Source organism: Hirsutella rhossiliensis (assembly GCF_020360975.1).
Source record: "Hirsutella rhossiliensis strain HR02 chromosome Unknown scaffold00013, whole genome shotgun sequence".
NCBI lineage: Eukaryota > Fungi > Ascomycota > Sordariomycetes > Hypocreales > Ophiocordycipitaceae > Hirsutella > Hirsutella rhossiliensis.
The window spans coordinates 1,920,996-1,934,868 of NW_025408679.1; the positions used below are offsets into that span (position 1 = coordinate 1,920,996).

General features: G+C 53.8%; 2 protein-coding genes across 2 annotated transcripts; both read left to right on the forward strand.

Annotated features, from left to right (window-relative positions):
• Positions 1 to 5,841: 5,841 nt before the first annotated feature.
• On the forward strand, positions 5,842 to 7,866 carry HRG_09757 (uncharacterized protein; the record flags this gene model as incomplete). Its single annotated transcript, XM_044868228.1, has 5 exons — positions 5,842 to 6,275; positions 6,450 to 6,542; positions 6,696 to 6,734; positions 6,807 to 7,087; positions 7,157 to 7,866. The coding sequence occupies 5 exons, from the start codon at positions 5,842 to 5,844 to the stop codon at positions 7,864 to 7,866; spliced, it is 1,557 nt and encodes a 518-aa protein (XP_044716809.1).
• Positions 7,867 to 8,609: 743 nt separating this feature from the next.
• On the forward strand, positions 8,610 to 13,517 carry HRG_09758 (reverse transcriptase (RNA-dependent DNA polymerase) domain-containing protein; the record flags this gene model as incomplete). Its single annotated transcript, XM_044868229.1, has 6 exons — positions 8,610 to 10,049; positions 10,141 to 10,277; positions 10,397 to 10,893; positions 10,957 to 11,324; positions 11,565 to 11,607; positions 11,890 to 13,517. 6 exons carry the CDS (start codon positions 8,610 to 8,612, stop codon positions 13,515 to 13,517), a joined length of 4,113 nt encoding a protein of 1,370 aa, XP_044716810.1.
• Between the last annotated feature and the right edge of the window lie 356 nt (positions 13,518 to 13,873).

The window sequence follows — 13,873 nt, forward strand, 5'->3', positions numbered from 1 at the left end:
CGCGGCTGCCCTCGCAAACGACCGAACGAACGCCAACGCTATCGAGGACCGACCGATCGATCATACCGCCGAGGCACAGATACAACATGCCTCCCAGCTAGCGGACCAATATCTCGATGAAGAACGGGATGACGAAGGGAACCCAATCCCGCCGCCGCCGCCAAAACGTACCTTTAAGCATACAGCTGACGGTATCCGTGATGCCTGGGCTTCAGTCGTTAGGGCACGCACGCCTGAGGAGTGTAGTGAGCAGTGGAATCTACTATGTGTAGAGTTTTTCGACCAGCCAGGTAACCCTAGCCCTATATATCGTTATATATTACTATTGCTAATTACTTTAGCTCTCGTCAACTACCTCCGTACAACCTACTATCCATGGCGTGCCCAGTTTTGTAGGTATGCCATCCAACAATACCGCAATTACGATATTACGGTGACTTCTCGGGTTGAAAGCACACATCACGAGTTGAAAAGTCTCTTACACAACCGTTTTATCGACCTCTGGCAACTACAGGCTTCAATCCGTCAACTTGTGGATCAACGGCAGAAAACGCATCTCGAAGCGCTTCAAGACGAGTTCACGAAGGTCCAGCTCGAATGGGCTAAATATCCTATCCTCAAGTCAATATACCGGAAAATTGGTTGGCAGCCAATAAAGCAGATCTTTAAGCAAGCGAAGTTAGCTACGGAAGAGCTATCCGATAAACGGGGCCAGCGGCCAACGGATTGTACGGGTGCCTTCACGGCCCAATGGGGTCTGCCTTGCCGGCATACAATCCGTAATATCCTTCATGCTGAGGGCCAGGCTGCTGAAATTCCCTCGATCTTATTGATACCCACTGGTTATTATACGGTCCTACTGTAAGTATTACGGCCCCTATCTAGCTATATACTAATTTACTATCAGCCTGAACTACGACGGTATATCGAATCACGACATGAGCCCGATCCCGATGTTGTCCAGCCTCGCCGGCGTGCGAACAACGGGCCCGAGGCAACCCCTCCACTGGAGGCATCCACGGGCCGGATCCTTAGTGCTTGGGAGCAAGAGGAGCAGAGAGCTAAATCCGATCTCGAGTCACGGCCACCAGGGACACAAAGGAAGAGGAAGGGCACGGGCGCTACTGTCGTAAACAAGAGGTCGAATACGCTTGCTTCCGTGAGCAGCCGGGTTGACGATCTTGCTCAGCAGATCGGTGATTTCATCAAGTCGCAAGCAGCAGCAACGCCAGTACCGTTATCACAGGTACCTCACTTCCACAGGCGCCGCCGGCATCACGGGATACTCTGTGATGCCACCGCCTACATCACTTGTGCCTGTATACGTACAGGCACCGGCGCCGTCACGGTGGCAAGAACCGCCTCCTCGACACAGGCACATCACGACGGCTTCATGTGGGCACAGCCGCCGGCACAGTCTCACGGGACGGTAAGGGCATTTCCAGCAGCCAGGGGATCAGACGGACACGGCACCATGCAATTCCAGCGAGCGGGCCGTCCCCAAATTCGTTCCCTATGTGCCTCGCCCTCCGCCGCGTCGGACGGATCCTTCCTCACAGTCACAGTCACAGTCACAGAGGTAGGCAAGGCGGCCAAAAATGCACCTTCCACTGCTGTGTGCATATTGCATACACATCGGAATCGGTCGGGCCGGGCTTAGTGATAGCTTCAATTGAACGACTCCAAGGGACGCATCTTCTGGCGTTGGTGATCTTTGCAATATTGAATGCATCCTCCGTACATACCGGTAGTCGAGTAATAGGGCGGGCGCGACGAGGCGGCCACGGCGTTGGGAACGCGCGCGCCAAATTGTGGTGCGCGCCTACTCTTCCAAATGGGGTTTAAGTCTCCGTGCATGTTTCGAAATCGTCCGTGCATGTTTCGTTACTCCCCTAATCATCGAACGAGTCGAGATTACCTACGGAGTACAGTGGGTCCCTTTTCGCGTGAATCACTAAACGGGCTGTCCTACGATGCTGGTCCATATGCCTCCATTCCGGGGTTCGCCTGATGCGACCCGCGCATGATAAAGTTCGGACCGATTTTCGCGGCAGGCGCCCGTGCCAGGGTCCGGAGGTGACGGTCAGGCTGGCAAGGACCGCAGGGTTCAAGGTCTAGCTAGAGCTGCTAGTTGGGCAAGATAGCGATGCGGTGGGGAGGGCCCTAACCTCCATGTCGCATAACATGAGGTGCTAATATACTTCGAACACCCGTTAAATTGCCAAGGCAAGGGGCTTAACGGCTGAATATCCAGCCAGGAAGGCGAACATCGTATACCTGCCATTCAACTTTCCTAGGGGAGACCCCCTAGAACCCCCCTTTCGCCTGCAGCGGGCAACCAGTTGTTAAACCGCTTCAAACCTGCACTTGTCACGAATAATCCCACGCTGCCATTCTAGCGAAAGTGGGAGCCACCTGTTGATTGCAGGTGATCTCGCGAAGAAAGAATGGCAAGGGGCATAATGTTTTTAGGGTGCATCTTTTTTTTCGTTCTGTTCCTTCTCCTGTCTGCTGTACCGTTCTCCCATTTATGCCCTTTTGCCCTCTCTTCTTCAGTCTTCCATCTCCTTCCTTGCTGACCCACTAATGCATAGGCACCCTCTCTCCGCGTCAGCTTGCCACGTCATTCCAGTTTCAATCAAGCGGAATAAAAATTTGTTTTTGCTTTTTACTTGGTTGATGAACACACTGAATCAACCTCGATAAATCCGTCGGCGGATTTATCGAGGTTAATTTCAATGTACCAACCGAGTTAGCCAAATTGCAAAGGTCTAAATTCTTCCAATTCTTTAGGAGAGCCACGAGGAAGACAAGGGCCGCCCAATCCAGGCAAAGGAGGAAGAAGGCCGCCCATGCTCGGCACCAAAAAGCCTTTTTTTTTACAATTTTGACCAGGTAGTTTCTCTTGCTTCTCTTTACCAGGTCGACCATTGGGTTTTGTAGTTTTATCATTAGCAGGATCAGCTCCAGATTCAGCTTGTTCTTTGAAAAGTTGTTCCATTTCACGTTGATTCGCATCGGAAAGTTGTTCGTCATTGGAAAGAGCAGCAAGACGTTTCTTTTCAGCTTCTCGTCCAGCGGCGGTTTCATCATTTAAAGGATCAGCTCCAGGTTGAGCTTGTTGTTCATTGAAAAGTTTTTCCATTTGACTTCCAGGTCCGGTACCAGCATCGTGTTTTCCAGTAACAGGGTTTTGATCGGCGGCACCAGTAACACCAAGTTCAGATTCCGCATCTTGTCTTGGTGCTATATTTCGTTCCGGCATTGGGGACGCCAGTCCTAGCCCGCTGAGGAGCATGAGAAGGGCAATTGAAACCTTCATGTTGGCGAAAGGTACTCAAAAGGAGGACACCAAAACGAGCGAGGTAGAATCGATGATGGCGAGGTAGAAATCGATGGAGAGGTATGGCGCAAGTATGTGGCGCAAGTATAAGTAAGAAGCAAGATCCCAAAATGTTGTAGTTTCCAGGTGAAATGCCCGCACTTTATAAGTTCGAACCACACAGTAGGTTTTGGCAATTGCTAGACCGGCATGAAGGATTGCTGCACAGCAATGACTCTTACACACACAGGTCAGGCTAGTATGTACAAACGAATAGTGTACGCCTCAGTTTGCACTTAGAAGCAATGATCCACAAGCCTGGGCTGCCTGGCCAGACTGGGTTCACCTGGTCTGACTCGCGCATGATAAACGTTTAGTACAGAAGCGGCTACAACTACGGACTTCCCATTGGGGTCCAACGGCTCCACCAGCTAGTCATTAAAATTCTCACGACTCGTGTCTCCACACGTTGAAGTTACCAGATCGATAGCTGTAACTATGAGAAACTGCAATCCACGAATCAGCTCCAACGGGAGGCAAAGGCTTCTCTTGCTCTACACTGCAGCGCTCTTAATAGTCCAGACTGTTTAGATTATTTAGACTAAAATACTGCGCCACACCTTGCACTTTAGTCTTTAGGGCTGTGGTGCAAGGCGTACAATCAGCCGAAGGCTGCGAGTCTGGCTACCAGTCAAGCAGTCACCGAACAATCAGTTCAATCCGGTCTGAAAGTCACGGCAGGACAGATCCGTCACTATCATGTCTTCGGTGATGCTCTGCGACTTGTGAACTGTAATGGCGTAGCATACGATCAGGGGAAACTGCGTACGAGGGCAGAGCGTGGGCCCGACGAGGAAGTCCCTGTCTACCGGCCGAATCGGGACAATCTTCCTGCCATTTGCGGTGGTCAGGAATACCGGCCCCGGGTACCGGTACTTGTCAAACTCCATCATGATCACGCAGGGAGGGTCTTGAATGGGGTCAGCTCCAGGCGCCCAGGCGATATCGTATACTGTAACTGTCGCATCGAGCGGACCCTGTTTGGAAGGATACTTGGTTCCCGTGTATGCAGATATCGGGGTCCCTCCTGACAGCTATTTCAGCTGGGTCAGTGGACACCCAACGCTCTTGACTCTCTCTTTTGTAACAGTAACAGAGACCTCTTTTACCCCACTAGCTTTCACATCCGACTTGTCCCTCGTGCGTGCCTCGCAGTGAGATCCGACAGTTATGAGCCCGGTATGCGGCCAAGCGCAAATTGCTACAACAGCTACGGCTACCGCTCGTTCAACAGATAACTAATCTCGCTGCGAGGCCGATGCGTTCCAAGGCAAAACGACACCCAAGAAGACACATCTTTGCATATGACCAGTTTTCCTGCCTGCAAGTTTCGCATCTGAGGCAAGCCCTTCTTCCTAGCGGGGATGTCCACCCGGCTTACACCACCTGTTTGGGTACCCCTCTATCCCCCCTCACATTTTCCTCCAAGAGTTCCTGTTCTTCATCATTTCCTATCAACTCTATTTATCAGTCATTCATCATGTCTGTTACTGCCAACCCAAAGCTCCTCCTTTCCAAGACCGAGGAATGGGCCAGCTGGTTCAGCACATTCAAACGCAATGCCGAGACCACTGACGTTTGGAAATTCGTCAATCCCGGTCCCTTTGCAGAAGATCAGATGGTTCCAACGCTTGAAAGCCATCTGAGGTGACGTACGATGGAGAAGTTGCCCGATTGGCAGCTAGAGGTGATGGTCAGGAAACCATCAAGGATCTCAACGAGGCCCAGCTCAAGGTCTTCGTCATTCGACAGGGAGAGTATAAAACGAAAATGACTCAATACCTCTCCGACCGCAAGTCATATAGTGACCTCATGACTTGGGCATCATCAAACTCAAGGAGCTCGTAGGCGTTACCGAAGCCTACAAGATCGAGCTAGCTAGACTAGCATATCGCAAGGCCCTTCACACCAACCGACGCACGAGCCCGGTCGATTGGTACAATCAGTGGGAACTGGCTTATAGGGAAGGAGAGAAGCTGGAGATCTTCGAAGTTGAGGGGGATATCGCCATAGGGGATTTCTTGGAAGCAGTCAAGACTTTCGACCTGGAATGGGCGAAGAGGTATAAGGACGACCTACGCAAGGATCAACGCGCCACTGGCAAATCGTCAATGACTCTATTGGAAGTGGGCAGGCAGTTCCTTGATGCTGCCCGCGACAACGTCAGAGATAAGCCATCATCAGGGGCGTTTTCAACGACAAATCCTTCCTCTTCGTCAGAAAAGGGACATGATTGCCCATGCGGCCTCGCTAAGAATCGGCACTTTTGGGCACCAACGGACTGCACGGCTCTCCATGTTGCCGTCAATGGGATCGCCAATTCGACCCGCCCGGTTCGAGAAGACCGCATGAAGAAGGCCAAAGCCGCGATGACAGCGTCGAAGTGGAAGACTCTTATCGAGGCGGTAAAGGCAGCGAAGCCAGCCTCAGGGGGTGCAGACTCGTCGTGGCCTCCACCAATGGCCCAAATGGTCATTGATCAGTCAACCCCTGAAGGGCGGCAGCAGCTGGCCTTTTCGACTATGCCTCAAGTCCACCCACTCCGCGATTCGACGCTTCTCGATAATTGCGCCAGCACGCACGTTGTCAACAACAGGGATCTTCTCGTGGATGTCCACCCGGCCAGCGCCTCTGATGTCGTTTTAGTCGGTGATACGGCTCTCCAAGTCGTGTGCCGAGGAAAGCGCATCATGAGGAATGCCTTTAACGGCCCGGGCGGACGAAACACACGAGATTTGGTCCTCAATAACGTCGCCTTCGTGCCGGGATTCCATACTAACCTGATCAGCGGCAACGAGCTTCGGGCCCTTGGCTATTGGTCGTGCACCCTCGACGACACGCTGCGCTTTGGGACGATGGCCAGCAACAAGATCATGATGAATATGTCCAGCAAGTACGGTCTTACCGTAGCTGAATACAAGCCTCTTTCATCTTGCTTCTCTCTCCCAAGTGCTCCAGCGTGTGTGTTTTCATCAATTCGAGACGTTAACGCCGACCAGCCAAGGCGCCGGCCCTCAAGGGATCCACAACAACCAAGGCTTGCAACGGCAGCCTTGTGGCATCTCAGGGCCGGGCATGCAAGCCCGAAGGTCCTTGATCAGATGGTTCCACAAGTCAACGGAGTCCGAATCCAAGGTCCAACAACGGTTCAGTGCATTGGGTGCGCAACGGGTAAAGCGCACACAGTGATCTCCCGCAGAGAGTCGCCCAACCGGTCAAAACAGCCCTTCCACCGGGTGTTTTTAGACGTGTTCACCTTCTCTGCGGCTTACAATGGTCATCGCTATGTTCTCCTTGTCACGGATGAATATAGCGGAATGATGTTCTCATGGACGATGGCGTCAAAAACCGAGTGCTTCCACATCATTCGGAACTTCGAGTCATCAATCAAGCGTCACTGTGGAGTTGTGATCTGCAAAATCAGGATGGATAACGAGAGGGCGCTGGTTAACTTACCGGAACAGTGCGACTCGGAATTCCAGTCCTGGGCAAAGGAAGAAGGTATCGAGATCGAGCTGCCGCCCTCCCACACAAAGGAGCCCACAGGGGGAGCAGAGAGACCAGGCGGCATAAACCAACAACGCCTGAGATCAATGCTTGGCGAGCTTCCTCGTGACCTTTGGCCTGAAGCCTATCAGACCGCAGTCAAACTTCACAACATCCTTCCAAGCCGCAGAAATCAGTGGAAAACCCCTCAGGAATCATGTGATCAATGGTTCAACAGGCATCTCCGCTGGTTTGGCAAGGTAGGGACAGATATTAACTATGAGAAAGATTTACGACCAGAGTGGAGAGGCAAGTACGCTTTCGGATGTCGAGCGTATCCTCTGATCAACGACTACAAGGCAGGCATTTCCAAAAACGCCTTCAAAGTCAACCCCAGAGCACATGTAGGATATTTGGTTGGCTATCACAGCAGCAATATCTACCGCATCTGGGTTCCCAAGCTTCGGCGGGTAATTCTGTCAAGAGATGTTACGTTCAATGAACATCAATTCTTCGACCCTGCAACAGAGGACCAGCAAATCGCGATACCGGAGTTCAAGCCGACCATTGAGGCTATTGAACTGCCTATCCAACGAGACTGGAACGCGATATTGGACGATTTCCTGCAGGAATTCGATGAACAAATCCTTGAAGTTAACCCCGTCGGTTCGATCTCGGGGGTGGAGGGCCAGAGCACCGCATATCCCACGAGATTAGCTATCTCGATGGACGATCAGATGCTTCGTGCAGAGCCAGAACCTGCCCCAAGAAGAGATCTCACGCCGGAGGGACTAGACACGTCGACTACCGCAGAACCTCTGAGAGTTGCAAACTCGGGGGCAGATAGCGGCTCGCGTGGTCCCCCTCCATTTTTCGCAGACGAGGGACTAGATGTGCCGACTACCGCAGAACCTGAGGACGCTGCACAACCTCAGGCAGATAGCGGCTCGACCAATCCTCCTTTCCCTATTCCAGAGGGACTTTCCGCCGAGGACTAGACACACGGACTACCACAGAACCTTTGGACGCTGCACAACCAAAGGAAGATAGTGGCTCGCGTGGTCCCCTCCATTCACGCCCGAAGCAACACCTAGGCGACCTGGACGAGATTTATCGATGTCGCAGGGGTTAGGCTTCGAGGCACCATCTAACGAGGGTTCAGACGGTGTAGGATCATCTGATCACATGTCTGACAGTCCTGTTAGAACGCCTTCTTCGCTTCCAACTTCTTCGCCACACGTGGAGCTTGGCACACCCGACCTGTCAGATGAGGCCACATCTGAAGGGAGTACAGGGGCGGCCCAACTGCCAGCAACGGCAAGACAGGAAGGAATAGCAACCCAAGGGGATGGCTCAGTCGACAGTGCCGACGCGGTCGACGCGAGCACGAGGACAAGGCGACCTCGCAGGACCCGAAGGGAGCTATACGGCAAAGAGCCCACCCGACGGAGCTCACGCCACCCGACAACGAAGCAACAGGATGCATTTGCTGCATTGCTTCCGGAAAAATTGTGGTGCGCGCCTACTCTTCCAAATGGGGTTTAAGTCTCCGTGCATGTTTCGAAATCGTCCGTGCATGTTTCGTTACTCCTCACCCGAGCCCTCGCAACCCCTCACATTGTCTCACTTCTCCGCACTTCCTACAGGCGATGGAACGACCTCACCACCGCACAACACAACAGCAAAGGAATCAATCGACCCTTCTTTGCCTAGAACCATTTGATCATCCATAACACTCACGATGTCTGATGCTTTCGAAGCTCTTGGAACAAAGGTGACGTTGGCGAAGTCTACAGACTGGTATCCTTGGGAAGACCTCTTCCTTCGTCATGCCAAGTCGCTCCTGGTGTACAAATACATCGACAAGGCTACAACCCTCTCGCCAGTTGAGCCAACTAAGCTGAAGCTCACAGAACAACTAGCAAAGCTTAAAGAGTCCAAAGGAGATGAGACGATTACCCTTGAGGACCTTACTTGGCTCAAATTCGAGGTTGAACAGTCAGACAAGGAGTATCGGGCTTGGTGGCAAGAGAGGCAGGCCTATTCCAAGCTAGAACGTTGGGTATTCGAGACTGTTGACCCTGCCTACGTGCGTGTAATCTCTCGCGACGCGACTCTTCGAGAGATCTACGTACAGCTCCAGGAACGATTCGGTATCTCTGACTCCTCTCGCACGGAAGAAGCGCGAGCCGCCTACAAGAAGGCTCTAGTTACTACTAAACGAATCAAGCCCGACGACTGGTTCAACCAGTGGGAACGAGCCTATCTCGAAGGCACAAGAATGAAAATACCTGACCTCGAGGGCACTCTAGCCATTACAGAGTTCCTCGAGGCTGCCGTAACCATTGACGCGGAATGGGCTCGTGCGAAGCTTCGCACCCTTCGTGAGCAACAATACGAGAAGTCGGTCACGATGACCCTCCTGGGCGTTAGTCGCCTTTTCCAACAAGTCTGCCGTGACAACGCCAAGAATAAGACCTTGACCTCGCCCGCGGCCTTCTCGACAGGCACGCCGCAGGACAACAAGGGTCACGAGTGTGCTTGTGGGTTCAACAAGAAGAATCATTCCTGGAAGCCTGTGGACTGTGCCGCTTGGGAGATCGCGGTCAACGGCAAGAGCAGCCGTCACGCGGTTGACAGCCGTGTTGCAAAGTGTCGCGAGGCGATGCCTCTTCCCCGTTGGAAGTCTGTGGTAGAAGCCGTCAGGGCCAAGGCCAAAGACTCGTCTGGCGATGCCTCCAACGAGGCTCCGTGGCCATCAGCACACATGGTCCTTGATCACTCGGCTGAAGACACCCAGGCAGCCTTCAGCACGATGCCGCAGGTTCATCCTCTTCGAGACTCGACCCTCTATGATAACTGCGCTAGCACCCACATCATCAACTCGCGAGAGCTTCTTACTCGAGATGTGGTGCCGGCCGGCACATTGGACGACGTCTTGGTAGGTGACACCGCGATCCAGGTCCAATTCCGTGGCACCCGCGTGATGAAGGGACTTCTCAATGGCCCCGACGGCCCAGGCACTCGCGATCTTGTGCTAAAGAACGTTGCCTTCATCCCGGGCTTCCACACGAATTTGATATCGGGAGACAAGCTTCGGAAGGAGGGTTATTGGCATTGCGGCCTCGATAATACGATACGATTCGGCACAATGGAACGCAACCGTATATTGCTGAAGATGGTATACAAATACGGCCTCACAGTTGCCGAATTGAAGCCTCTTTCGCAGTACTTTTCTATTCCAACAGCTGCGGCGTGCGTGTTTTCTGCAGTCCAAGACGCCCGCCCAAGAAGGCAGCCCACACGAAGGTCGGCGCGACCTGCCCAACCTCGCCTTGACATCGCACAGCTCTGACACCTTCGTTCGGGGCATGCGAGCCCACGGGTGCTCGAGCATCTCTGTGATCAAGTGCTTGGAGTACAAATCAAGGGACCAACTTCAATTGAGTGCGAGGCTTGTGCCCAAGGCAAGGCCCACGAAGTGGTCTCGCGACGCCCCAGTAGACGCGCGGCACACCCATTTTTCAGGATTTTCATCGACATCTTCTCCTTCGAGGAAGGCTACAACGGCCATAACTTTATTCTACTCGCAGCTGACGAATTCAGCGGCATGTTCTTTTGCTGGTCGATGGCTAGGAAGTCCAACGCGTTAGACATCCTCATCGACTTCGAAGCTCGAATTCGCAGGCACTGTGGTGTTTTGATCAACGCCTTTAAGCTCGACAACGAACGCGCTCTCGTCAACCTCGAAGATCAACAGGTCTCGCCGTTCCAGGCGTGGGCCTCCGACGAGGGCATCATGCTCGAGCTGCCGCCTCCCCATACAAAAGAGCCCACCGGAGGGGCGGAAAGGCCAGGTGGCATAATTCAACAACGCGTGCGTACGGTGATGGGCAAGCTCCCGCGCAATCTCTGGCCAGAGGCATATCAAGCCCTCACCTACACACACAACCTCTTGCCCAGCGAGAGGAACGGCTGGCGAGATCCTCGTCAGGTCCTAGACGAGTGGTTCAATAGGCATCTCCGTTGGTACGGCGCGGCAGGAGTCACCGCACATAGGCGTGTAGACCTTCGTCCCTCATGGGAAGGCATCTACGCCTTCGGCTGCCGCGCCTACCCACTTCACAAGGATCACAAGGCTAACCTTCACAAGAAGGCCTTCAAGATTAACCCGCGCGCCCACATCGGCTATTTGGTCGGGTATCATGCCCGTAACATTTACCGTATCTGGGTGCCGCAACTACAACGCGTCATTCTCTCGAGGGACGTCCGCTTCAACGAAGAGCTCTTCTTCGACCCGGCAACTGAGGATCTCACGATCCCAATTCGAGAGTATCTCCCTTTTGCTGAAGCCGTTGAGCTGCCTCTACAGCGCGCCGACGAGAGCGTCTTGGCGGACTTCCTCGAGGAATTTGACAACAACGTGTTAGACGTTGACGGTGACGAGAACTCGGGGGTGGAGGAGGCACAGCCAGCAACAGCATCTCTCCAAGAGCCGCTTGCCCCCCAACCACTTGATCAACCCTCCAAGGACCTCGCAAGTCCTTCGAAGGGGTCACTAAGTCTGCCTCCGACGGGACTTCCCTCACCGTCCCCGGAATCACAGGCACGACTCACGCCTTCACAACCCACTGCCGAACGCAACCGAATTGTAGCTTCGCCACCGCTACAGTTGCGGCAACAGCCTCCGCCCCAGGGATCCGATGACACCTTCAACCCGACATCGCGGGACCCAACTAGTGACCCGTCATCGCGAGACCTAGGCGGCACGGAATCAGGCCCTTTGGGACAAGTAATCGAGGATCAAATGGACCGTGATCTAGACGAACAATCCACAATTGTATGCAATACGGAGGAACCAGGCCGGTCTCGCCGTCGCACACAGGCAGAGCTTTATGGCACCGAGCCAGTCAGACGAAGCTCTCGCCGCCGCAGGCCACCCAACGCTGCCTTCGCAGCATTTCCAAACGATGAGGAATACGGGCATGACGACCTTATCACTTTTCATTCTGTTTTTGCAGCGGCCTGCGAGCAACGCTCGCAGCCGCACCGCGATACCCTCATCCGACTGCCCAAGCGGTATCAGGATCTCGATCATCATCCACACGGCAAAGAGTTCAAGGAGGGCTGCCGCAATGAGCTTAGGGATTTGATCAGACGAGGCACTTGGCGCCTCATCCACCGGATGAAGGCCACCTCGACCCCAATCCCACTCAAATGGGTCTTCGACTACAAGTTCGATTCCAACGGATTCCTTGTTCGCTGCAAAGCTCGCATCTGTGTACGCGGAGACCTTCAAGAAAAGAGCCTTCACGAGCGGACGTACGCAGCTACGCTCGCCGCGAAGACTTTCCGCACCGTTATGGCAGTTGCCGCCAAGCGAGACCTCGACGTGCGGCAATTCGATGTCGCCAACGCCTTCCTCAACACGAAGATCAATAAGGATTTGAGACGGGTCTTTGTGGAGCTTCCAAAAGGCTACGTTGAGCTGGGCTTCCTCAAACCGGGAGAGATCGTGACGATGGTGGCAGAGCTTAACAAAGCTCTCTACGGTCTACGCGAGTCTCCGCTGCTGTGGTATAATGAGATCGCACAGGTCCTCGAGCAACAAGGACTCAAACGCACAGCCGAAGAGCCTTGCGTCTTCACGAACGGCGTAGTGTTGATCCTGGTGTACGTCGATGACATCCTTCTCCTCAGCCCGCGGGGCACCTACACCGAAGACATCGCGACATATCTTCGTAGCCGCTACGAGCTTCGCGAGGAAGCTTTTGGCTGGTATCTCGGCATCAGGGTCATCCGTGATCGCGATCTTCGGAAGATTTGGCTATGTCAAGACGCCTACATCGAGAAGATCGCCCGGAGGTTCAACCTGGCCGACCTCACGAGAACACCAGCTTTTCCGCTTCCCCTCCAGCGGCTCCGCAAGCATGATGGCGAGGCCACCCCTGGGGAGATCAAAAGCTTCCAGGAAAAGGTAGGCTCCATCATGTACACAGCTGTCACAGCGCGCCCCGACGTGGCATTCGCAGCCTCGCAGCTGGCGCGGCACCTCCTCAATCCCTCCCCGCAACATCACGATGCAGCAGACCAATGCATTCAATATCTCTATTCAACACGCTTTCTCGCAATCGAATTCGACGGACTCGCCCCTGCTGAGGCCCTCGTTATCGCCTCAGACGCTTCTTTCGCCGACGACGAAGAAACACGCTGCTCCTCACAAGGCTACGTTATGATGCTTTATGGCGGACCAGTGGTGTGGAAGGCAAGCCTGCAAGATACGGTAACAACGTCAACCACAGAGGCCGAGTTGCTTGGGCTTGAAAAGACAGTCAAGGAAAGCATCGCCTTGGAAAGGCTGCTCCAAAACATCGATCTGGACCTTGGGCCTTTGAAGCTCTATTGCGATAACCTCCAGACGATCCGGCTAGTGGTCGACGAGGGCTTCAGGATCTCAACGAAGCTACGGCATGTCGATATCCAAGGCATGTGGCTCAAGCAGGAATTCCGGCGCGGTCGTTTTCTCGTCGAATATCTCCCGACCGATCTCATGCCGGCCGACGGCTTCACAAAGGCCCTCACACGAGGAAAATTCGAGAAATTCCGTGCGGCGTTGAATATGACGGATATACGAGATAGATTGGGATAGCAGCATGAGGGCAACCTCTAGGGGGTGCAGCCACCTTAGAGACGCCCACCAAGGGCTTCTGGTCTTCAACTTCACGATAACCTCGACCTACCTGTCACAACAGACATTCAAGAAGTCAAGGAACAATTCCGGAAACAAAGGCAAGAGGGCGGGCGCAGTGGAGGCAACGGGATCATGATGTCTTCAAGGCCACGGGCAATAGGATGGGGAGGAAACATAACACCACAAGATATCCTCAATTAGGCTATTTTGCGGGCTCCCGCGAGCTTCAGCGCCGACGACGCCGTCGCCGCTGGGGGGTGTGTCGCGGCGAAACCCAACAAAGCCTAGGGGGGTACTTGAGGGTGGTACTTTGG